The sequence below is a fragment of the Gymnodraco acuticeps genome, unplaced genomic scaffold (assembly GCF_902827175.1).
Source record: "Gymnodraco acuticeps unplaced genomic scaffold, fGymAcu1.1, whole genome shotgun sequence".
In the NCBI taxonomy this organism is placed as follows: Eukaryota; Metazoa; Chordata; class Actinopteri; order Perciformes; family Bathydraconidae; genus Gymnodraco; species Gymnodraco acuticeps.
The window spans coordinates 7,288,340-7,312,938 of record NW_022990590.1 but is presented as its reverse complement, the minus strand read 5'-3'; the positions used below and the strand labels follow the sequence as shown (position 1 = coordinate 7,312,938).

General features: G+C 41.7%; 1 protein-coding gene across 5 annotated transcripts in view; it reads left to right on the top strand.

The window, feature by feature from the left end:
• cdc42bpab (CDC42 binding protein kinase alpha (DMPK-like) b) overlaps positions 1 to 24,599 on the top strand; it is an 89,335-nt gene that overhangs the window by 53,102 nt on the left and 11,634 nt on the right. For 4 of the 5 annotated variants that reach the window (XM_034228567.1, XM_034228566.1, XM_034228570.1 and 1 more), the window contains exons 6-26: positions 7,726 to 7,819; positions 8,600 to 8,800; positions 8,993 to 9,131; positions 9,459 to 9,568; positions 9,660 to 9,739; positions 10,526 to 10,704; positions 11,200 to 11,322; positions 12,143 to 12,276; positions 12,920 to 13,041; positions 13,172 to 13,292; positions 14,030 to 14,140; positions 14,728 to 14,972; positions 16,093 to 16,198; positions 18,317 to 18,441; positions 20,146 to 20,251; positions 20,604 to 20,752; positions 20,856 to 20,947; positions 21,516 to 21,592; positions 23,169 to 23,207; positions 23,794 to 23,913; positions 24,501 to 24,584. In XM_034228567.1, coding sequence (XP_034084458.1) covers positions 7,726 to 7,819; positions 8,600 to 8,800; positions 8,993 to 9,131; positions 9,459 to 9,568; positions 9,660 to 9,739; positions 10,526 to 10,704; positions 11,200 to 11,322; positions 12,143 to 12,276; positions 12,920 to 13,041; positions 13,172 to 13,292; positions 14,030 to 14,140; positions 14,728 to 14,972; positions 16,093 to 16,198; positions 18,317 to 18,441; positions 20,146 to 20,251; positions 20,604 to 20,752; positions 20,856 to 20,947; positions 21,516 to 21,592; positions 23,169 to 23,207; positions 23,794 to 23,913; positions 24,501 to 24,584 — 2,557 coding nt within the window. The remainder of the gene's footprint in view (positions 1 to 7,725; positions 7,820 to 8,599; positions 8,801 to 8,992; positions 9,132 to 9,458; positions 9,569 to 9,659; positions 9,740 to 10,525; positions 10,705 to 11,199; positions 11,323 to 12,142; positions 12,277 to 12,919; positions 13,042 to 13,171; positions 13,293 to 14,029; positions 14,141 to 14,727; positions 14,973 to 16,092; positions 16,199 to 18,316; positions 18,442 to 20,145; positions 20,252 to 20,603; positions 20,753 to 20,855; positions 20,948 to 21,515; positions 21,593 to 23,168; positions 23,208 to 23,793; positions 23,914 to 24,500; positions 24,585 to 24,599) is intronic. The other variant, XM_034228568.1, reaches the window with a different exon arrangement.

Genomic DNA, 24,599 nt, shown 5'->3' with positions numbered 1-24,599 from the left:
AGAATAAAGTTTAAAAGGGTGATTTGTAAAATATCCATAAAGAAAAAGTAAATCTGTTTACAGTTCTGTTTCATCTGGGTGTTGAGAGAGGTTTCCATAGATCTCTTCATTTTGCTCTCAACGTGCACCAGATTGATGCTTTTAACTTCAATATTTAAAAATAAATCTTCCCGGGGGAGCATGCCCCCGGACCCCCCTATGTGAGGTCCACACACCACCTGTAAAAATAGCACTTTACCCCTGCTTACACCTATATGCCGTGAGCTGATTATCGAGCCTTCATTGTAACAGTCACAGGTACTTTGTGTATATGCGTGGGGATTGTTGCAGTAGAACATTCCACTGTAGCGCTGGTGCATTAATGGGAAACCCTAAATGTTTGAGCACCCTCTATGAAACGTCAAGCTACCCCACAGCACCCCCAAAACAAATCTCTGGCGCCCCGCCACTGAGCCTGACTATTTGTTTTGGGGGTGCTCGCTAGACTATCTCCATAGCCTGACAGAAAAAGTTTGAGAACCACTGCCCTAGATGGAGAAAACAACCAACATCCCACGCTTTTGGAGCCAAATACGCAACTGCGTGTGTTAATAATTGCATGTTTTCACTGCTCATAGGATATGCGGGTTCGGGTCGGTTTGCGGATCTTGTGTCGTCGGGTCGGTTTGCGGAACTAATTGGCAATGTGGCGGGGCGGGTTAGGTATTGCACGTTGCGGGTGCAGGGCGGGAGCGGGTCTTGAAAATGAGACCCGTGCAGGACTCTGCTTCACAACCTTCTGCTCATCTTGATGTGCATACTCCCATTAATAATCCCAAAACGTTACTAAATGAAAAATTATTTATTTGCATTATCTTTTGGCAATTTTAATGAAATCACACAAATACACTTGCATTTATAAAAGATCTTCATTCACATTGTTAAATTTGTCTATCTTGGATATTATAATATTCTCAAACTCGATTGACAACGGACATTTATTTGAAATGTTAGTTTTTCGATAAGTAGGAGGAATGTGTCTGTGTGTCAGTATCTAGTGATAACAGGAGTCACACAGGCAGCAGTTCTTTGAACCATAGTTAACAAATGCTTGGCTAGAGCCATGTGGACATGCCTTGTCTTTGCAGTTTCCACTGTTGCTGCAGGCCACATTGTGTGTGTGAATGTGTCTGTGTGTGTATTGTGAGGTGGCGTCCAGATGGCCCTCCCAGATGGATGCTGTGGTCTTAGAGGAGATTACCTCCCTCTATTCTCGTCTTTGCACTGCTCCTTAAGACTGCAGAAGCCCTGCGATACAGTAGCCCAATAAGCTACAGCAATTAGCCTAGCATTAGCTTAGCACCCGCCATGAAATGAATCCTAAATGCGAGTCAGCTCTTGTGCCGTTAGCCGCCAGTGTGGGCTCGGTACTTTTCTGTGGCAGGCTTGATGATTAGGGGGCTCGTCACAAAATCCAGAGTGAGAAAGAACGTTAAAAAAACCAACTGATGATTTGAATTGCAAGGGGGAGAAAACATTTTATTAGATGAATAGATTTTTGGTATCTGAGAGAGAAAAAAGGTTTAGGTAGATTTGGGAAAGGAGAAGGGTGGAAGAGAGGGGAGTGGGCAGACGGGGGCTGATTGCTAAATGGTTTATCAGTAGCTGCACCATTACCCCCCTCCCTTACCCCCACTGTGCTGCCTGTCTGCCACACACACATTTACACACACATGGACAGGCGAGGGTCAACTCATGCTGTCTGCTCTCTGCTAGACCAGAAATCTCTGGAACAGATTAGGGACTTCTGCTATTGAAGCACCTGTGTGTGTGTGTACACACACACACACACACACCACACACACACACACACACACACACACACACACACACACACACACACACACACACACACACACACACACACACACAGCACGTGCTCACAGTGTAATAGAACACAGACAATTGTTCCAGGTGTCATTTATGATTTGTAAGGTTTTCACTTCCTGTCAAGGTGATTCAGATTCAGTGTTCAGATGTTGTGAGCCTTTGGTATGGTGGAATTGTTCTCGATGGAAATTATGTTATCTCGCTCTTCTACTGACTGTCTTTGTTAGGAATGTGATTGACAGATGGTTATTCCAATCAACAGACAAGTTTGTTTTGAAAGTGCTTGCCCAGTTTCCATTGACGGCCTCTAGAATGTTTAACAAACCATATGGCATGTCAGGTTAAACAGTGATATCCACAAACAGAAAATGTGACATTGTCACGTTTGACTGCTGCAGAGAAAGTAACTTATCATTTATCTTGCAAATTGTGAAACATGAGATAATCTAGGCTAGACGTTGAAACTACAGATTTGCCATTTAAAGATCCCCTGTGTAGTTTCCATGTCAATAAAGTTTCTATTTACATTTAGATTCTCAACAAAAACATTGTGTGTACCCTTAACACACACCAACACATTTGTCTTACCTCATAGAACTTTTCATAGCCAATCTATTGACAAACCTAACCTTAACCCTTGTATTGCGTCACAACCACTCTCCTTCAAGTCCACATTTTTTACCGGTGAAAAACATTGTTGCATAGCGCTATTAATGATGCATAGGGCCACTATAGAGTTATACTTTGCTCTTAATGAAACTGAATTAACAGATCTTACAGGCTGAACATGTTCAAAAGGTTATAGTTATAACATTATACAATCACAAGCTGCATCATTTTCCAGCGAACATGCCCAAATTTGTGTCTTCTTGCCTTCCATTAGCGCCACTATTAGTTTGGGGTTGTTAAAGTCAAGGTAAAATGTCAGATGTAATGGAGCAGTGTAAAGTCCAACTCACATTTTCTTAGATCAGATAAATCGTTTTACTATGTCGAAGTTTAAGATGTACTTCGACAGTATGACCTTGAGTATACATGGCGTCAGTTGTTTCTGCGAGTTCATGCCTGCCAAGTTCACATCACTCCAGATACAGTAGGTTATGTGAATGTTCGATGCACTTGGGTACAGTATGTGGTTCCCATCCAAATCCTATATACAGTATCCGCTTTGGAAAGTGATGTCCAATCTGGAACTCATCTGTGAGCTCTTTAAAAAGACTTTTAAGTAACCCAGGATGCAAGCAGGGATATGGAAAAGTAAGTGTCAATTTATATATATATATATATATATATACATTTGGAGCCCCACTTTTATGTGTCTATACAAGTCACATATGTGCGCATATTACTTTTATCCATGGTTTGAGAGGTTTGTGATTTAGTGGCGTCTCTAAGGCAGAGAGATAACTGGCCCTCCCCCTGTTGTATCCCCATGCGATGCGACTATTAACACTTCTGGAAAATGACAGGGGCTTCACATCTGGCTTTGAAGAGATGTCTCGCGGAAGACGGAGACATCAAAGACGTCTTCAAAGCTAGTTTATGTCTGCCCACTCTTTTTTTTTTTTTTAAAGAAAATAACATCTCCCAAAGTCTCAATGTGTACAATTTGAAAACAAGAATTACAGAATAATTCAAAGTGGAATGTGGGAATCTCTTGAGCTTTTACTGATCAGTTTCTACTTCCTAAAGCCTTGTTATCTGGCAAGAATCGATGGTTTTGCCAGAGAACGTTACCGTATTGGTTGTTTTAGAACACACTGGAATTATTCCGACCTTGATGCAACTTTTATTTAGAGATAATGCTGGATTTAGGTCTGTTGAAGCCAAATGTTAAGAAAATGCTCACACTGTAGTGGTTGAATGATGCAAGTTGGAGCCATTGTCACTACCAAAAATGGAACAAATAATCTGTACTCCAAATGACTGTCAACAAATGGTTGCAGAGGGTTGCCTTTGTATTGTATTCTGCTTCTTTCAGTTGTATCTCCTCATCCACTTCTTATCAGTCATTATGAGAGTGCTAGTGGTGTGGGGGTAGGCTTTGTGGGGGTGTATGCATGTATTGGTCATCAGTTTTTATTTTTATTTAAAGCAGAACAATGCTCACATTAATGCACACAAATAGCAGCAGCTCAGTTCAGTAACCCTGGACTCCGAGTGTGTGAGTGTGTACTGTGTGTGTGCCTTTGACACTACTGTAGAAGAGTTTTTATGTGGCCCTCATACCGTGTGTATTGAGCTGCATTGTGGGTCACTGTGTTGATAAGAGGGCCTCAGACACTAGGCTGGACAGGGTCTCCCCCTCAGGGGATTGGTCCGGCCAGCACAGAGGCTATATTTAGCCATGATGCTGGGAGACAGTGACATCTCTGTTTCAAACCAGTCATGCCCTGCAACCATTGGGGTCACTTAGTATGATATTACGATTAAGATGACGTGGATTTCAAACACACATAATACAAGAATGATTACATTGACACCAGAAGGTCACAGATGAAACCAACAAATGACTTTTTGTTCCTGGAATTACTCAGAATGACAACCTTAAAACTGCTTACCATGGCCACAAAGAGTTGACTAAACCAGGCCTGGCACTAGATCTAGCCTACATATACACATTAACACACATTACATTACATTACATTACATTGCATTTAGCTGACGCTTTTATCCAAAGCGACTTACAATAAGTGCGTTCGTCCAACAAAATACAACTTGAAGAAAACAGAATCATATAAGTACATCAGGCTTCATAGAGCAAAAACATTTCAAGTGCTACTCAACTGGCTATAGATAAGCCAGTCCTTTATTAGTATAAAAGTGCTTCGTTAATAGTTCTAACGCTCGAAGTGGAGTCGAAAGAGATGAGTTTTCAGTTTGCGCCGGAAGATGTGCAAGCTATCTGCCGTCCTGATGTCAATGGGGAGCTCATTCCACCATGCTGGAGCCAGGACAGCAAACCCACGTGTTTTCGCCGTTGGGAACTTGGGTCCCCCTCGCAGCGAGGGCGCAGCGAGTCGTTTGGCTGATGCAGAGCGTAGTGCACGCGCTGCGGTGTACGGTTTAACCATGTCCTGGATGTACGAAGGGCCAGATCCATTCGCAGCATGGTACGCAAGTACCAGTGTCTTGAAGTGGATTCTAGCAGTTACCGGAAGCCAGTGGAGGGAGCGTAGGAGCGGAGTAGTGTGGGAAAATGTAGGAAGGTTGAAGACCAGACGAGCCGCTGCATTCTGGATGAGCTGCAGAGGTCGGATGGCACATGCAGGTAGACCAGCCAGGAGGGAGTTGCAGTAGTCTAGGCGTGAGATGACGAGAGCCTGGACCAGAACCTGAGTCGCTTTCTGTGTCAGCTGGGGACGTATCTTCCTGATGTTGTAAAGCGTGTATCTGCAGCAACGGGTTGTAGCAGCGATGTTTGCAGTGAAGGACAGGTTGTTATCTAGGGTCACACCCAGATTCCTTGCAGTCTGAGTCGGGGAAACAACTGAGGTGCCGATGTTGATTGTTAGGTCAAGAGTGGGACAATCTTTTCCCGGAAGGAAGAGCAGCTCAGTCTTGTCAGGTTGAGTTTGAGGTGATGAGCAGACATCCACTGAGAGATGTCAGCTAGACAAGCAGAGATGCGTGCGACGACCTGGGTCTCTGAGCGGGGAAAGGACAGAATTAATTCGGTGTCATCAGCGTAGCAGTGGTAAGAAAAACCATGCGGGCTAATGACTGATCCGAGCGAGTTTGTGTACAGGGAGAAGAGGAGGGGACCAAGAACAGAGCCCTGAGGGACCCCCGTAGTTAATTGACAAGGGTCGGACTCAGACCCTCTCCAAGTCACACACCAACAGTACTGCCATGAAAAACAATAGCACCAACAGCCCAACACAAACCACCTGTCAGTGAACACTTGACAAACATTTCTAATAGTTTGCACCAAGTAGTTGGAAGTTACCATGGTTTTGTTAGTTTACAGAAAGTATACACAATTTTCATAACGTTGAAGATGATGCAAACTACCACTGGTGTTGGAAATTGATACGATTTATGTGATACCAACGACATTATCCATTGTGCTTATGGGTTCCGGTTCTTTATTGATTTTCCTATTGATTCTGACCAATTTTCTGTATGGAAAATAGTAGGCGTACAAAGGTTTTTTGAACCAACACAGCTGGTTTACTTTCTCTACGTTTGAACACACTGTAGAATGTTTGCACAGTTACATTGAAGCAGTCATGTATACAAATAAAAATGTGTTTTTCCTTTTTCTCTACTTTGACTCCTTCTTGTTGGAAATTTCCAGCAGTGTAGGCGTCAGAAGTTTGATGTCATGACACATGAGTTCTGGCAACTTCCACCTATCAGAAACTGAACATAAATGGACCAAGACAACAGCTTGCCATACAAACAAAAAAAGTCACAAACAACACTAATATATCATTTCCGTCCATGGTAAAACTACAATGAAAAGTGTATCATGTGTATCATGTGTACAATTTAAGGATCACTTGGATCCCAAAGTTGCAAAACTATTAAATATAATTTTAGCATGGCCCTCCTGCCCAATAAAATGTATGACATGGCTGCAGACAGAAAAAACCGTCCTGATGTGAGCCTTTCCAACAGGAGAAGTTGCATACTATTACAAAGCCAACTTGAAACAGATGGTTTGACAACGTCTAGCCAACAACACTAGACAGAAAATGACTTCTCAATTGTGAGCATTTCCTGCTTGTATCCGTTTGATATGATTGTTCAGGGTTCAATGTTGAAATAGTTTTTCCTCCTGGCTGGGCGTGTGTTAGAAACGAACGTCTTCTTGCCCCTACACAAATCGCTATATATACTAGGTTATGATTCAAAACAAGAGTAAAGGCAATTGTTTTCTTAATTTTTTAGATGATATGAATCGGAACAACGTCACAGTGATTCATAGATGCAAAGCCACAAACATGGCCGCAAAAACAAAGCCTTCTATCCCAAACTTTTGACAATCCGCGCAAAATCTGAGTTTGGCCCACATCCTCTAACAGCACCCAACTAAACTCGTGTTTCCAGGAATTGAAAAGCTCACTTGCACTTCAGCTAATGAAATGTGTCTTCAACAGCCCCATTTTCAATCGTGATTGCCTTATCATTTGTTGAGGTGCTGGTTAAGAAGTGAAAGCAGCTGATGAGTTTTGAGACGATCCAGCTGTTGCAGCAATGAATCCCAGCAGCTGAAATCAGGCCAGAGTCAGTATCTATATTATAAACATACCATCAGCAGAAGTAATGCTGAGCAGATGCAGGCTGAGAAGAAGAATCTACAGTGGCCAGCCACCGTTTACACATCTGTGAAAGAATGTGTTGTCAGTTACCCCCCCCCCCCCCCGAACCCCCCCCCAGTCTGTCTCTGTTCACAAACACAAATATTGAAGGAGTAGTGAACAGGGGAGTGTGTCTGTTTAGGACACAGGGTCTTTTTTCTGCAAGTGGGAGTGTGTTTGTGCCTTGCATATTTCCTCCAACAGTGCATGTTTGTGTGTTTTGGAAAGCTGCACAAACACACTTGCTGCAAGGCTAATTCCCACACTTATTCCAGTGTTTATTCTTTCCTATGGTCAATTTAAAGTTGTCAGGCTGCTGATTAATGGGCGATGGGGAAATTACACTTAATTGAATGATAAATATCTGAATTATTAGTAACATTTTCCCAGGTTAAAAAGTTAATTTTGATTATTATCGATGGTGTGATGTGAGATCTGGCTTGTGGGCGTTCTGAATGTCATTCAAGTATATTTGTCTTTTGAAAAATATTGTTTTCTTCATTCTACTTTGAGGAATTATGGTTATTTATTTAGTATTTTCTTCTTTCAGGGACATAAAGCCCGACAACATCCTGCTGGATATGAACGGCCACATCCGCCTGGCAGACTTCGGCTCCTGCCTCAAACTCATGGAGGACGGGACGGTAGGTTTTTTTTTTTTTTTTTTTACCACACTACTGCTGAAGCCTCCTCCGGTCCAAAGCAAACATACCAGAGCTTTTACTGACCTCCTAGTCAACCCCTGGGGGTCTCCCAGGAGGGGTGTGTGGTTCTGCTGCTCGGCTGGGCCTTCACTTTGTGATTCAGACAATCCTCGGAGCAAAAAGAAAGAAAAGAAGTTACATAACGGAGAAATGACAGGATGAAATAGATGATCAAAGATGTTCCCCAGTGTCTTCTTTCAATGATAATATAGTGATGAGGTTATATGACCATTTGAACAAATAATTGAAGGGCTTGTTGGACCTTGTTTGACATTTCTTTGGAACATTTCTTTATGAGCTTTGAATCATGTCTTGGGGGTTTCTTCTGTATTAAAGCAACTTCCTGAAGAATAAAGAGACAGATGCCAACATCTGCTTCTCTCTCTCACTGTGTATTCATCCAGACAACATATAGCATTCAACTCTGCTTTGGTTTTGATTCAGGATTCAGCATCATGTGAATTCTCAAAATTGCTTTAGAAGTTAAAAAAATGAGCTCCAAAAAAAAGTGTAGCCAAAAAAAAAAGTCCTGTTTCCTTTAGCTAGAACTCTGGTATTCATCTTGTATGCTTCCAAAACTGCAGACTATTACTCATCATCATAATGACTTTCATTAGCATGCATGCTGGACTTGAATACTAAAATGTTTCCCTTCTTTACATGTGAGATTTCAGAGATTTTTTGCATCAATTCTTGACTTTTCTTTTATCCCTCTGCTAGGTCCAGTCCTCCGTGGCGGTGGGGACTCCAGACTACATCTCCCCAGAAATCCTCCAGGCTATGGAGGATGGGAAGGGCAAGTACGGGCCTGAGTGCGACTGGTGGTCCCTGGGCGTCTGCATGTATGAAATGCTGTACGGCGAGACTCCCTTCTATGCAGAGTCCCTGGTGGAAACCTACGGGAAGATCATGAACCACAAGGTGAGCTTATAGAGTTTGTAGTGGATTCTAGGCTGTTACTCTCTTTGTGTCAATCACATGGCAATACATTATTAAGAAACAGTGCAAAATAGTTTTAAAGATAGGATATATAAGCATAAAGGAGAAACGAGGTGGAATGATCAATTGTGCCAGTGACCATGCCTCTAATGAGTACCATGACATCTTCCACAGGAGCGCTTCCAGTTCCCGCAGCAGATCACAGACGTGTCAGAGGATGCGAAGGATCTGATTCGCCGGCTCATTTGCAGCCGAGAGCACCGATTGGGCCAGAACGGCATCGAAGACTTCCAGCACCACCCCTTCTTTGTTGGTACGTTCTAGCGTTACTTATGTCGCAAGGTATTTAGGGATTTAAATTATTTTTCCAATATAAGGATATAGAGGTGTTTTGATCTACAAGTGTGTGTATCATCCTGATTTGGGGGTTCGATCATTTAATAGATTTTTATAATATCTTGTAATCTCATTAGCACAACACCCTTGAACCCCCTAATACATGATGTTTGTTATTTCCTATATTTTGTGCAAATAAATGAAACAGGTTTTTTAATCAAAAACATGATCAAGATAACTAGATTTATAGATTTGTGCCACTGTTTTATGCTTAAAAGTATCCTGTGACCTCTCTTGTGTGCAGGCATTATCTGGGAGAACATTCTCACATGTGAGGCTCCCTACATCCCAGAAGTCAGCAGTCCTACAGATACCTCCAACTTTGATGTGGATGATGACTGCCTAAAGAACTCGGTAGGGGAATATGTTCATCTTTTCCTCTCTCCTCGCCTTTATAACATGTCAATATCTAACTCTTTTTCTCATGTTTCTAAATCTTTTTCAGGAGACCATGCCTCCGCCCTCTCACACTGCCTTCTCCGGCCACCACCTGCCATTTGTGGGCTTCACCTACACCAGTAAATGGTAAGTGATAACAATGGAAACATTATTTTAAGCCGCTGCCTTTATTTAGAATTTGTCTTTTTTTGGACTCTCTTGCTTTACTTTTCATTGTTTAGAATTGCGATAAGTGTATTTTGCATGCATTTATATACATTTTGACCAAATAAGGATGAAAACAGTGTGATCTACACAATCTAGCATCATTTGTAATTAGTCCTTATAAATGGACAGATTACCCAGCAAGCCTTCTCATTGCATAGCATAGCGGCGTAGGAGTGTTGGAGTAGCTTCCCTCCCTAATAAGGTGATGTTCAGGACTCGCTGTAGATCCTCACCCTGAAGGCTACCCGTGAGAAAGCAACAAACCCACCGCTTTCTTCTTATCTGTTCAAGGCTCAGTGATAATGTCCCCTTGCACTCTTCCTTTCTTTCCCTCGCTCTCCCTCTTTTTCTCTCACTCCCCATCTTCCTTTTTGTCGCTGTCATTCCTTCTCCCCCCTCCCTCTCCCCCTTCTTCCATGACTCAACATCCTCTCATCTTTCAACTCATCTCTATCTCTGTCGTCCACGTCTCTTTCCTGTTTCCCCTCTCCTGCTGTTTCACCCTGGCCTCTTTCTCTCCCTTTTAATAATCACGTTCATATTGCATTGTCTTATTCTGTTAACACCATTATGTCTATTTTTCAACTCTATAAATGGCCTTGTTTTAATCTCCTTTCCTCACTCTACACTCGGCTGATAATGGCTGATGTCATTGCCTCCTACACCTTTCTCCTCACGATCTGTGTTCCTCCTCCACCTCTGCAGTTCCCTATCAGACCGTTCCTCCCTGCGGCAGCTGGTGGGGGATCTGGGTAAGCCGGGAGAGGACCAGCTGGACCTGGTTGTCCAGCGAGGCCTGGAGGACAGCCTGGCCACAGAGGCCTACGAGAGGAGGATCCGCCGCCTGGAGCAGGAGAAGTTAGAGCTGAGCCGCAAACTGCAAGGTAAAGCTGACTTCTGTGGCAAAATAGACTTATTCAGACATCACTGCAAAGCAAGATATGGCAGCCCTTGTACTGGGGCTCAGTGTATGCTTTGCCTGCAGTCCCTTTACTCGTGTGATCTCCCTCTTTCAACACTGTGACTTTCTGATTAAGGCTAAACTGGCCCATAACAAATCTTAAAGAGTCCTTATTAAGCTTTTTGGGGTTTCCCTTCCCTCGATTGTGTTGTATAGGTTGTTATGCATGTAAATAGTCTGCATAGGCTAACACCCCGAAAGTTCCCTTCAGAGGGCGTTTCTCTCTCAAAATCCCGGGAGATTTTAGTTGGAGGAACCTATAGGGCCCCAGTCTAAATGCTGATGGTGTCGTTATTCTACGCCCGTAACACTGTGCAATCAACTTGTTCTTCATAATGATCAGTTAAAGCCAAATGTGGTCTTTAGAAAGCATGACTAAGCACTTTACTAAAGCCTCTTTTTGCTGGACCGGTTGCAGAGTCGACTCAGACGGTGCAGGCCCTGCAGCATCCATCAGGCGAGGGCCCTGTTGGCCCCAACAGGGAGGGGGAGATCAGGAGTCTGAAGAGCGAGATCGACATCCTCAAGAAGCAGATCGCTGGTGAGGATTTTCTTACATACGCCATCAAGTCATATGGGAAATGTATGTGCTAATGACTCAACGTTCAAATTACTATTTAAGAATGGGAAAACTATGCACCTTGATAAAGAAACAAGGCAGCCACAGCAACAAAAACGTTTAAGTTACATATTTGATTTAACCCTCCTATTGTCTTCGTTCCCCCCCCCCCCCCCCCCCCCCTTACTTTGGTGTTCGCGGTCAAATTTGACCGGTCCTGTTTTAACTGCTATTACATTCACACACAAAACATGAATCATCACCACATTTCATTTAACACCCTTTCAAACTGTACATATTGTATCAGACTACTGGTATACATGAAACACAGCAGTAAATATACAAAGAACAGACACTGAACATGTATTGTGTGTGCCAGGTGTGATCCATGTCGGGGGATGGGCACATAAGAGCGGGAAATGTGTCAAATTGTTCTGTGTGTGTTTGTGTGAGTGGCAGGTGTGATTCACATGGGGGGATTGGGCACATAAGGGGGGGACACATCTAGAGTGTGTGTGTGTGTGTGATCTGATCCGGATGGTTACTAATTCCTTTTCTTTATGGCGGTCTTGACCGGGAACACCATGGTGTTACAAAGTTGACTAAATCATCCAAAATGCAATGACAGTGGTGATCAGCAATTGTATATGTTCAAATGTCTACTGTGAAGGATATCATAAAGCCTTAATGCTATCGAATGTAAAACAAAAAAGTTATGATTGATGAAAGTAGTAAATCGGTCAGATTTGACCCGGAGACCACAGGAGGGTTAATGATATACCTTTGTTTATGTGTTTGTCAGACTCGGGTCAGATTGAGAAGCAGCTGGAGGACGTGTCGCTGGCCCGCAGAGACCTGGAGGACTCCTCTAAACACACCAGGACTCTGGAGAAACAGATGAAGAGCGTCTCACAGGAGAGGGACGACATGCACAAGGTACAACCAGTAGGGGATTCTGTCTCCGCATACATTTTGTATTTTCTGTATATATTTATTTAATTGTTGTAACTGAAATGGCTCTGATATAATGACAAAACTCTTTGTATGTTGCCTTGAGGAACAAAAAATGCTTCAAAAATACCTTTGTAGAGTATTTGTCTTTGTTAGAGCCCTAAGAAGACATGATAATAATTCCATATAAAAGTGTGTTGTATTGTGTGAAGTTGCACATATGTGTCTGTTGCAATATGTATCATGGTAAAGCATAATCAAAATGTTCTTTATTGCCAAGTAGGTGTTTACATACAAGGAATTTGCTTTGGTATATAAAAGTGCATTCAGGTCATAAACACACTAAGAGACATTTAAATGTGAAATGAGAGCAGATATTGAAAGTAAAATAAATCTAAAAAACGTGGGACAATTTATTATGTATTGTATAAAAATATTAACATGAAGACCAAGATCTTTTTGGTACCGTTTTCACAAACCAAATAACAATGTTCAATAGAAAAAAACGGTTGCTCAGAATAGATTTTGGTGTCCAAACATTCAAATAAAGCTTGTTTTAGCATTGTATTTTCTTTCAAGTCCCTATGAGACTCTAAATGTTTATCTGAACTCTCCCTCTCTCTGCCAGGATATCTTGGATGCCAACGAGAAGCTGAAGGCTCAGTCGAAGGAGCTGAAGGACGCTCACAGCCAGAGAAAACTGGCAATGCAGGAGTTTTCAGAGCTCAATGAGAGACTCACAGACCTCAGGTAGGAACTCTGCCCCAGAACATTTCTTACTGGTTTTTGAAGAAATTGTAATTTTAGGTGCTTTAAGATCCATTTAATTTCATGGCTAATTCTGTTATTTTCCTCACCTTTGACTGATCTTCTCCTGCAGGTCGGTGAAGCAGCGCCTGGCCCGCCAGCTGCGGGACAAAGAGGAGGAGGTGGAGAGTCAGGGTCAGAAGGTGGAGGCACTCCGCCTCGAGGTGCGAAAGGCCGAGAGGGCCAAGAAGGAGGTAGAGTAGTCGCCCTGTGTTTGCTAGCACACCTTGTTCTGTCTCCAATCACCTATTGTTTTCTGTGTATAGTACTCCTATCACCTTAAGAAATATTCATAAACTTCCATGAAAATAGAGTGGTGCAGGAATGAGTCCTTAAACCCGGGATTTATTTAGCATTTTAGCATTCTGGATAAAGTCAAAACAAATCCAATGTTTTGGTTTGATGCCTGAAATAAGGTCTGTTGTTAACACAAGCTGAAGAGATTTTCAAGTTTTGTTGTACATTATAAAACACTTCAGTTAACACCCGACTGACTAATGCTTATAGCTTCTATGTGTCATAAAAAAGCGGTTATTAACACGTTTTTAAGTGAGACTAAACTAAACGTCATCATGCCTAACATTACCCGCCTTTAGCCTAGCGATGGTGATGCCATGAGACCATGCTAACTTTATAACCCAACGATTGCATTTACACCACAACAATCATAAAAGACATGTGTATATGTGGAGATAATGCTGCTGAACAGATGTGTAAATATCATTGGCATTTGTTTGGCGGTGGAACAATCGCATAGATTTTTATGGAGGGAGCACTTGCGATGTTAACTTCCAGGTCGGCCTACAAAAATAGGTCATCACTGCACCACTCTATTTACGTCTTAGATGAATAAACGATGTTTCAGTGGCTGTAACATGGAAACAGTGTATGACATACATTGCAGCCAATCAATGGTGTGTTTGTGTATCAGATGGAGGCGCACTCTGAGGAGCAGACAGCAGAGGCTCAGAAAGAGAGGAAGCTGAGGGAGCGTAATGAGCAGTACAGCCGACAGCTGGAGGAGGAGCTTGAAGGGCTTAAGGTGAGTGTGCAAACAAACACAGATGAACATGAACCCCTCCATCAGCAGTCACTGCACAGCCATACAAGCTAAGACTCAATGTGATCAGAGCTTAAGATGATAGAACATGAGCATGAATGCTTACTCTATTGTCTCCTTTAGCTTAGCATACATTGGACCATCCTTTATAAAAGGAAAGGACAGAATGTGCTCCCACAATTCCTTGCAGTCTCAATAGTTCAAGTGACGTTGTGACTGACAAATGCGGATCGTGTAAATGATTGGTCCTGGTGAAGCATTTTCCATGTTTGCCATATTTAGCCAAAGTGCTGTTTTAAACTTTGGACACTATATTAAATCAAAATGCTAACTATGAATGCTATGCTAAAAAATGTTCATCGAATCAATGTTTTAGGTTTTTTTTTTGTTCGCTGGAGTTTTTTAAGTTTTTCTTTTACTTTTAAATGTTTCCATACAGTTTCACAAAATGTTAAGAAAAAGTGGTTAGGAAAATAATATTTAAAAAAAATACAACAGTAGCCAGGGAGTCTTATTAATCCCTGCAACACTCCATTCTCATCCTCACTAACATCACTTGTCTCGCCCAGGTGAAGCAGGGGTCCTCTGCCCCCACCGCCTCAGCGGACCAGACCCAGGAGGTGGGGCGCCTGCGGGGAGACCTGGAGAAGAAGACGCTCCTATACGAGGAGGAGCTGGCGCGCAGGGAGGGGCAGCACGGCAGCGAGCTGAAAGGTCTGCGCAAAGAGCTGCGGGACGCCGAGAGCCAGCACCTCGCTCTGCAGAAAGAGATCCTGATGCTCAAAGACAAGCTGGACAAGACTCGCCGCGAGAGGTACTCATCAGTTTCTCTGTCTTCCTACATCTGATCAATGCAAATGATTTGTTTCTATGACTCCTATATCCTGGCTGTGATTACATGACTTTGTTTTTCTTCATTGCGTCTTCCAGTGATGACTGCGGGAGGTAATTACAGTGATATTAAAAATAGCTCAAGAGTCTGGTATAAATGTGTAGTGACTGTGAGTGGTTTATCTTACCAGTGTTACAGGAATATGTTATAGTAATGTTGCTCCCAACCAGATAATAACCTTTCATTCAGGTAACCTCCCCAAATATTTGTCATCCCTCCATAACAACCCAAATGACACAGAGATGCATGAAGGTGTGCATTCTGAAGACGATTTCTAGCTTTTCAGACAATACTTTATTTTCCTCATGGAAGGTGATCTTATAGAGAATATTTGTTAAAGTTTTTCTTTTTTCCCGAGCCATTAAAGAGGACATATTATTCTCCTTTTCAGGTTCATATTTGTATTTAGTGCCTCGACTCTGTTTACATAAAGCATGATAGGGCCTCTTGGAGTTGATAAAAAGAAAAATGTGTCAAAATGTGCCAACTCGGGTATTAAATACAGAGAAATGGAAAGGTATTTTCCTGCTCAGACCCCCCTGGTAGGTACTTAGGGAGGTCCAGATCCAACGTTAAGAACCGCTGGTTTAATCACATTTGAATAAAATAATGTTTTTGAGGAGAAGGCTTTAGAGCTTTGTTTTTCTACCCTGTAGTCTAACTCTCCCGCCTGCTGTTCGGACATGTTATTCTCACTGCTTTCTCATTCATTTGTTCAAACAGTGCTGGATCAGGTTCTGACTGTATTAATGTGTTTAGGCTGAGTAATGTGGACCTGTTCTCAGTACCAAGCCTTTGATTTAAGTGTTGAGGAAATGTGTGGAGTCAGAGGCCCACACAGGCACAAAGGTAGGAGGATAGATGAGACATCGACTTAGAGACCGGTGAATATTTGAATGTTCAATGTATTTATACTGCGCTGTTCTAAAACCCCTGTATAAGATCACCTGGTATATAAGTTCATATAGTTCAGAAGCCTGAAAGACAACAAATCATTCAAAAGTCACTAGTTTAACGCTCCATGATTGTGTGTTTTCTTCAGCCAAAGCGAGAGGGAAGAGTTTGAGACCGAGTACAAGCAGAAGTACGAGAGGGAGAGAGTCCTGCTGACCGAAGAGAACAAGAAGCTGTCCACTGAACTGGATAAGGTAAGACATTTTCACACGCAAATAAACAAATATCTCTCTGAAAACACACAAAAAAACCAATCCAGTTTCTTTTCCTCTGTCAATATTTGTACTTTTGATTTGACTTCCTTTCATGTTAGCTTAGTGGTCTGTTTGTCTCTTGAGAAAACACACATACACTAGCAAAAATACCCACAATTCCTTAACCCCAGGTAACCCTACTCGGCCTTTCCTCCACCCCGGCTGTGCCAAAGAAATCACTGTTCAATATCCCCCGTAAAAACAGCCTGCCGCCTCCTACACACTCCGATGGAATGACTCTGGATTCAACTCTGTTGACTTTGGAAATAGCTGTTGGAAGTTTAATAAGGCTCCTAATTTAAAGAAGTGGGAGGCATTTTGACATATGGAATAAAAGAATGTTGTTTTTCAAGTCTGCAGCTGATAAAATGGAAACTATCTGGATGAAATGGAGGAGAATATGTATGTGGCTAACACTGGAATGATAGCACGTCACTCTAATGTTTTCTCACATTCTGAGAAATGATATTTGTTAAAGCTAAAGCACTCCGGACAGATTAGATCCGTCTGTATGATTTGCTTCTTTGCATAAAAACAGATCTTCAATGCATTTGGATTGTGTGAAAATCTTATTGTTTGAATAGTCTTATCTTTCAAAGAAGGCAATGAGGCAACACTGTTTGCTTCGCAGCTAAATCAGACCGCTCCATCTTCAACTATGATGCCTTTTGGTGTGTGTTTTCAGTGAAGTTGAGTGAAACCTCAAACTGTTTAATTTCTACTGTTGACAAGCTGAAATTGGTGATGGATGTGGGGTAACACTGCAGCACGTGGAGCTCTGCTGTGGGGTAACACTGCAGAACGGCTCAGCCACAGAAACAGGGTTATGGGGGAATATATTACACATGTAGAAAAAGAACAGGAGCTTTAGATTAGTGCCACTGCCAGATATTTCTTTTCCAAATGATTTTCTTTTTCTGCAAGGCTTGTTCCACTTACGATACAATATTCATTTATTGGTCAGATCAAGTCTGACATTTGACTTGCTTCAAAGCAGCTCCATTTGCAACATTAATAAGGACAGATATTAAGACACAATACAAGAAAAGCAAACATTTAACATCACAATCACTGAGATTGATAATACTATACAATATGATTTGTAGGCCGCAATATCGTGGCACAATACTTCATTCAAAATGTTATTTTAACCCATATTTAGCCATAAACAAATATTGTGCTTCCTGTCACTAGTCCATACTGCGACTTCGATATCATTTTGACTTTATATGCAGCCCCGAACCTCAAAGTAAATTGGCATGCCATGATGTACATCACACTTATACAGTAAATATCATTTCAAGTTTGACTCTTTTTCATTTCATTTGATGGCAGTGCAGATTTAGTACAATGTGTTTCTGATGTGGTGCTTGAGATGCTATTTGCAACCACAGACTGCACACTTACACTTTAGTCATATACGCAATGATTTCATCACTGCGAGACATTACTAACAAATAAAAGCATGTGCTTAAAAACAAAATTCTTTCATATCATGTTTGTGTATATTTTTAGTTGCTGGAATCCTTTTTCAACATCATTTTCTAGCTGATATTTCAAACATTTGTTGGCCACTAGCGTAGATTGGAAAGCTATTTCAAAACAATAATAAATGACTGTTTTAGCTTGCGCATTACATCAGTCTCTACAGTTGCAATACACCCAAAATATGCGCCCACAAATGAAATATTGAAGCAAACAATAGGGCAGTTTGAGGCTTGCAATGAGGTCACGTCTTCACTGGCATCTCAAGTCAAGCGTGGTTGATCATCTGGCAGTTGACTAATAAAAACTGTCATTACCTTCAACAATACAATGATTCATTTTCCATATCGGAGCAGTCCTCACGGTCAAGGCTGAGCACCTTTGCTTCCGCAGCAACGTGACCTGTTAGACTCATTACACAGTAGTTCAGTCTTGCAATGTTATGTCATGGCGTCTATATTTATATATACTGTATATGAATCCATTTACCAGGTGTCATACTTCCCAATGACAGCTTGACGACGCTACGCTTTTAGCATGATGGCTAATACCATGTGTTTTCTCTCCCTGCAGCTCACCAGCATGTTTGAGAAGATGAGCAGCTCCAACAGGCAGCTGGAGGACGAGATGAGGGAGCTGGCCGACAAGAAGGAGAGTGTGGCTCACTGGGAGGCCCAGATCACGGAAATCATCCAATGGTGAGACACGTGCACACATTATCATTTGGATTGTCTATGTTGTAATTCTAGCTATACAAGCAACATCTGTGAGTCTCGTGAGTGGGAGCCCTCTCTTGATCTCCCCGAAGTGTCTTCCATTTCTTTCTTCATTAATTGTGGAATTTCTTTTGGAGTTTTTCCTTCTTAATTACAAGTGTCCAAGGACAGAGGGTGTCATGTGATGTCCACACTGTAAAGCCCCCTAAGAAAATGTGTCAATGTGAAATTGGGCTCTATGGATAAAATGTATTAGATTGATTAGCGTCTTAGGGCCATTGTTGGTAAGAAATAATAACAATTACCCAGGCGAGGGATGGAGTGGGGTTATATTAAGAGAACAGATTCAGAATATCTTAAATGAAAGTGGTTCATTTATGAGAAATGACTAAATTCAGTGTTTTTTTCTCTTCAATAGGCAACATTTAGACAAATTCTTCAAATGTCACGTGCTTATTAGAATATGATGTATTACTATAGTATTCCCTTATCATCAAAAACTATTGCAAAGTATCATTTGATTAGATCATGCACTGCAGGCGTTATACACTACAAGCTGCTGTAGTCCTCTGTTTATTGACTTATGCTGGAATTAAGTGTTTTAATTTGTCAACACAATGATGTGTTGCTCTGTCTATAGACAATGAGGGAGGTTTGAATTCTTTGTTTAATGTGTGTTTCCTTGATGTGCTATATCAATACAAAGATATATGATTGATACGCACACATGCAAGCTTTCTCAGATGTCCCTAATACATGCTGAGGCACGTACCTTCCCTTTGATACTATAGACAGCTCTTTTCAGGGATATACAGTCACACATACATACCCGTGTTGTGTAGTAGTGTATTGGGTTCCTCCTTACAGTACAACTGCAGCATTTCTACATGCCTCTAAAGATCTCAGCTACTTGACCCTCCCTTCCTCTCAGATCACTTCCCTTCACAGCTGACACCCTGCCAGCTGCTCAGCCTCCCTCTGTAGGACAAGCCTGCAGTCCTCACATAACACACACACACACACACACACACACACACACACACACACACACACACACACACACACTGATACATCCATCCAGACGCAGAAACACACTTACACTAAAGCACACACTCACATTCCAAACATACAAATGTTGAGTGGAATGCATTTTCAGAAGAATTTAGTGATGGCCGCTGCCCCCTGGTGGAGATACTATGACTCTGCAGAAGATATAATGGGAAACAGGATCCCAGTGGGTGGAATATGATATGTAGACAAGATCACAAGATGTTTTGTTTTGTTCTGATGTCAAACTTAATTGTCAGTATAAAGTTTATGCTTTTACACAGGCAGTGTTTCTTGTAATGTTAAGGATTAGTGATGTGCCCAGACCTGCAGCCTGAACGTGGGTCCATATCTATAGGTAGTGGTACATTTTAAGCTTTGGAACTGATGAAGAGCAAACCATGGTGTCACAGTTCTGGTAGAATAAGTAGGATGGCTTTGACCTTCTCTGCCTGTAGACTTTTTAAAGAAAAGTTGAAACTTTTGAATATTTTTTTTCAGTGTTGTATTCTGTTGAAATGACCTTTTAAAGTCAAAATAGGTTTTAGGTCCTGTCTTAGGCCTTCATTATTTATGGGTGTGTGTATTTGTAATGTCTCTGCATGTATAGTAACCTGTGTGTTTCTGTGTTTGCTGCAGGGTGAGTGATGAGAAGGATGCTCGGGGTTATCTGCAGGCTCTGGCCACCAAGATGACAGAAGAGCTGGAGGGACTGAGAAACACCAGCCTGGGAGCGAGGGCCACGGTAAACACACACACACATGCGCACGCAAACACACACGTACGTCACCTAATTTACTAATTGACCTATTCCTATTGTTTTCATTTTGTTACACTGTTATTTAATTTAGTTTTCTCATTTTTGTCCTACTTATAATCCTTGTGTGAACTGTATCTGTCCTATCCTGTGTTTCGCTGTTATTGCTGTTGTTGCTATGACACCTGAATATCCCCAAGGGGATTATTAAAGGTTTATCTTATCTTGATGAGCAAGTCTAAACTTGAGAAGGTACAAATGGCTCAGTTTCAGAAATCCTTCCCTTTCCATCCATCCCTCCTTTCTTTCATAGAAACTAACGTTTTACTCTCTGATTCAGGACATGCCGTGGAAGATGCGGCGTTTCGCCAAGCTGGACATGTCGGCCCGTCTGGAGCTGCAGTCGGCCTTAGACGCTGAGATCAGAGCCAAGCAGAGCATCACGGACGAGCTGAACAAAGTCAAGGCCAACAACATGTCCACAGAATGGTACAGATAATGTTAGAACCACAGTGAAAGATCAAAGATTTGTCGTTTTTTTTTAACAAACCTCTTGATAATATACGATACATTATTGTCTCTGATCCACCAGTAAACTGCAAGATGTGGAAAGTAAAAACCAGGAACTCCTCGCAGAGATCGACAGGCTGAAGAAGGAGACGGAGGAGCTGCGGCTACGAAGAGGTACAAATAAACCACCTCTGTCTCCTTGTCAGTGGACCAAATCAAACAAAGAATGACCTATTCATAGTTTTCCTGTAAAGGGCATAACTGTTAAAATATCATTTGAAACCGTTGTTCCCTGAAGTTAAAATAACAAATTGATGCAAACCAGAAGGCACTTTTCCTCTTGTTTTATTACATTCACAAATGGTGATCTTGGCATACATTCTGGTGTTTTGTTTTTTGTTCAAAAGATATACCATAACATAAATGCACAGTTACTCTCTATACATCATGTGTTGATGGTTGCTTAGACGTCGCACCCTCTGAAACTTTCCATGAGAAGTAATCCCTGAAAGTCCCGTCATGAACTATCGGGATCCAAAGGAGGTTTTGCGCGTCAGAAGCCATATTTGAGAAATGAAATCCTGTGCTGTGTGCATGAACATGTATTGTTACTAAGGTCATATGAAACACCACCCCCCATCTCTTAGAAACAGTCCTGTGACTCTTTTTGTTTAAGTCACCCTTTGATGTTCTGAGATGGCGGACTGAACCACCATTTGTGTTATTGGTTCTGTGTCTGTAGGTGTCAAGCACCAGGATTCCCAGAATTCCTTCTTGGCTTTTCTCAACGCCCCCACCTCAGCGCTGGACCAGTTTGATGTAAGTTTATAAGACCAAAAAATAATAATCCTGATACAATACAGCTGCTGTCAGCAACCGTATGCCTGTGGGGAGTTAATGATTTTAAATCTATGATCAAGAGCAACTTGAGAATCATAAATCTCATTCATCAGCAGGTCATACCCGTCACATGTCTGTGCTTTTCTTCATGCTTTACCTTGTTGCTTTTTGTTCATATGATTTTTCCACAATCTTTATTTGTGTTCTATCTTTTGGTTGTTTCCTTGCTTCATTCTCTGCTACATCAGGACTCTTATTCCTCATCCTCATCTTCTTTAATTGAGTTTTGGGAAGACGTAAGTTGTTGTTGGTTAGGCGGAGGTCTACGTGTGTGTAACAGTAGTTGTATGCTGTAGTACTGTAAGAGCTTACAGCAGAGAAAGACACTTTAGATCTGTGTAGCCGTATTGCGTCAGTAAGTTGTTTTGTCTTTGCATCAGTGGAACTGTAAAGAAGAGCAACAACACTGCAAATATGTCAATCTTTTAAACGAGGTCCACTATCATCCATTTAAATACAAATGGAAAAATAGATGCAACGAGATAAAGTAATGAAATTCTGATTAACGCAACGTATTTGTTTTAAGTGCATATACTTGTTAAGATTGATATCTTTTTGAAGTGTTCTGCTCTTGTATGCAGTTGCTTGCTAGTCCTAGTAGGCCAGTGGGCTATTTGAATGGCTTTCTGGCGCTTTCACTTGTGTTTCTTTTTAAATCCTACACACTTGTGTAATCCCTTTTCTTTTAGCCAGAAAGAGAACTTGAGTCGCTCCATATTGACTTTTCCTGCTCCCTTCCCATCACCATGTGTATTTGATTTTCCCTTTGCCTCCTCCATCCTATCCAGCCTCTGTCCTCAGTCCAACCCACACAGACATACAGTAGTCTCCTGCAGTGTTTTCCAATCCGTGGTTCTTAGTTCCTGGTGCTAGTGACATTGGCAGGGAGGTTGTGCAAATCTCAACTAATGACCTGATCTGAACTAAACTCACCCAACTGAAATATATAGAAATAGACAAAGGAGCACACTTTGATTCAGTTAGCTTAAAATAATGGATAAATGGTTCCACTAATTGGTTAGAGTGATGGATAAAGAGTTAAATAAGTTAGCTATAAGTGACCGGAAAACAGTAAGCTAAAAGTAATGGATATACAACTTCAAGCTCAAAGTAAAGGATATGCTGTGTTGAAATAGTTAGCTAAAAGTAAAGGAGCAGATATTTAGTTCTCTAATAGTTAGTTAAAAGTCAAATATATTGGGTAGTAGTAGATAAACATTTGATGGTTAGCTGAGAGTAACAGGAAAACAGTTGAAATAATTAATTAAAAGTAATAGATAAAGAGTTGAAATAGTTGGCAATACAAAATGGATATACATTTTTGAAATAGTTAGCAAAACGTAATGGATTAATATATATACATATTTAATTCCACATAACATCAAATAAATAGTGTTATGACCCTGTTTCCCCTCAGTGTGTTTACTGTGTGTTAGCTCTGTCACACTCTGATATTCATCTCTCTCTCTGCCACTCTGCTCTCCTGCCACTGAAGCGCTCGCCATCCGTTGGCCCAGCTAGCAAAGGCAGACGCGTAAGCACCATCACTGCTCTCTGTGATCTCATGCAGCTTCTAAATGTGCCGTCTCGTCATGTCGGTGTTTTATATGTGTGTGTATTCCCTGCGTATGTTATCTGATTGCATGGCAGGGGTCCTATACACATTTTTATTTATATTTGTGTTTGTCAAAAGTATTCATTTGTTGGATCTTCCATATTTGAACAACATTGGGTATTGCTATATGTGCTGCCTGTGTGTATTGGTGTCAGTGTAGCTTTGTGAATGGCTGTGCATGGTGTAAGGTGTGTGCTTAGGGTGTCTCAAACTAGCATGGCCCCTGGGCTGTGATGTGTTCCTCATGTTCTAATACATGGGGTGCAATAAGATGTGCTCCAGTGGACATGCACACACATCTTGACCATAATGTCTGTGGATAATGTTTTGTATGATGGCACCCACTCTTTCTCTCTACGCATGGATGATGCATATTACTCTCTTGTTTGTTTTTTGAAATAACCCTCTACTCCTTTTTCTTTTTCTCCTCCCCTACCTCCTCTCATCACTTCCTCATTTCTCTGCATTTCTCCTCCTCTCCTCCCTCCTGCCTCTCCCTCCTCAGGTGGACTCCATGGATAACTTCACCCCCTCCAACACTCCATCCAGGGACGATGACCCCAAGCTGCACCTCAAGTCCCGCTCGCGGTCACCCTCCATGGCCAGTGATATGGAGCCCATAGAGGTCAGCATAAGTCTGGGCATTAAACTCTTGTGTTTTGTCTTGTCTTAGTACAACAAGACTTCAGTCCTCCCATCACCAGTTAAAAAAGTGTGTCTGGCATGTCGAAGAACAACAGATCAAAATTGGTCCAAATATTCCTCATTCCAATTTAATTAACAATTTCCAAAGAAGGTACTACAACTCACAATACTGAGCTTGTCGAAAAAGTCAGTCTCGGTCAATTGCAATTGTCTCAATTATGGAGAAATGTGAAAGAGAAAATGGAACTTGTGTGTTCTCACACTGTTGTCGAACATGGTGCTACGTTTAATACCAGTTTTCTAATTGAGACTCGTGGAACTGGAAAATCAAATTTGGAACAAGTAATTTCAAATGTACCGCAAGCAATCCCATTGCTCACATTCTACTAATATGAACCTCATAGAAACTGTTTGTTGGATGTATTTCCAGCTCCTGCTTTGTCACATCCATCCTTAGTTCAGATACTTTGGAAGCCAAGTTTTATAAGTGACAATTCATACATTGTTCAAATACAGTCAAAGTACATTATCTCACTGCTCAATGTTTTACTTTGTTCTGTCATGCAGTTGATAGACCACCCCCCTCGTACAGTCCAGACCCCCACAATGCGCTCAGGAGGGTACGGCAGTATTGGACGCTCCTCTCCTAAGGTAAGACCTTTTCCA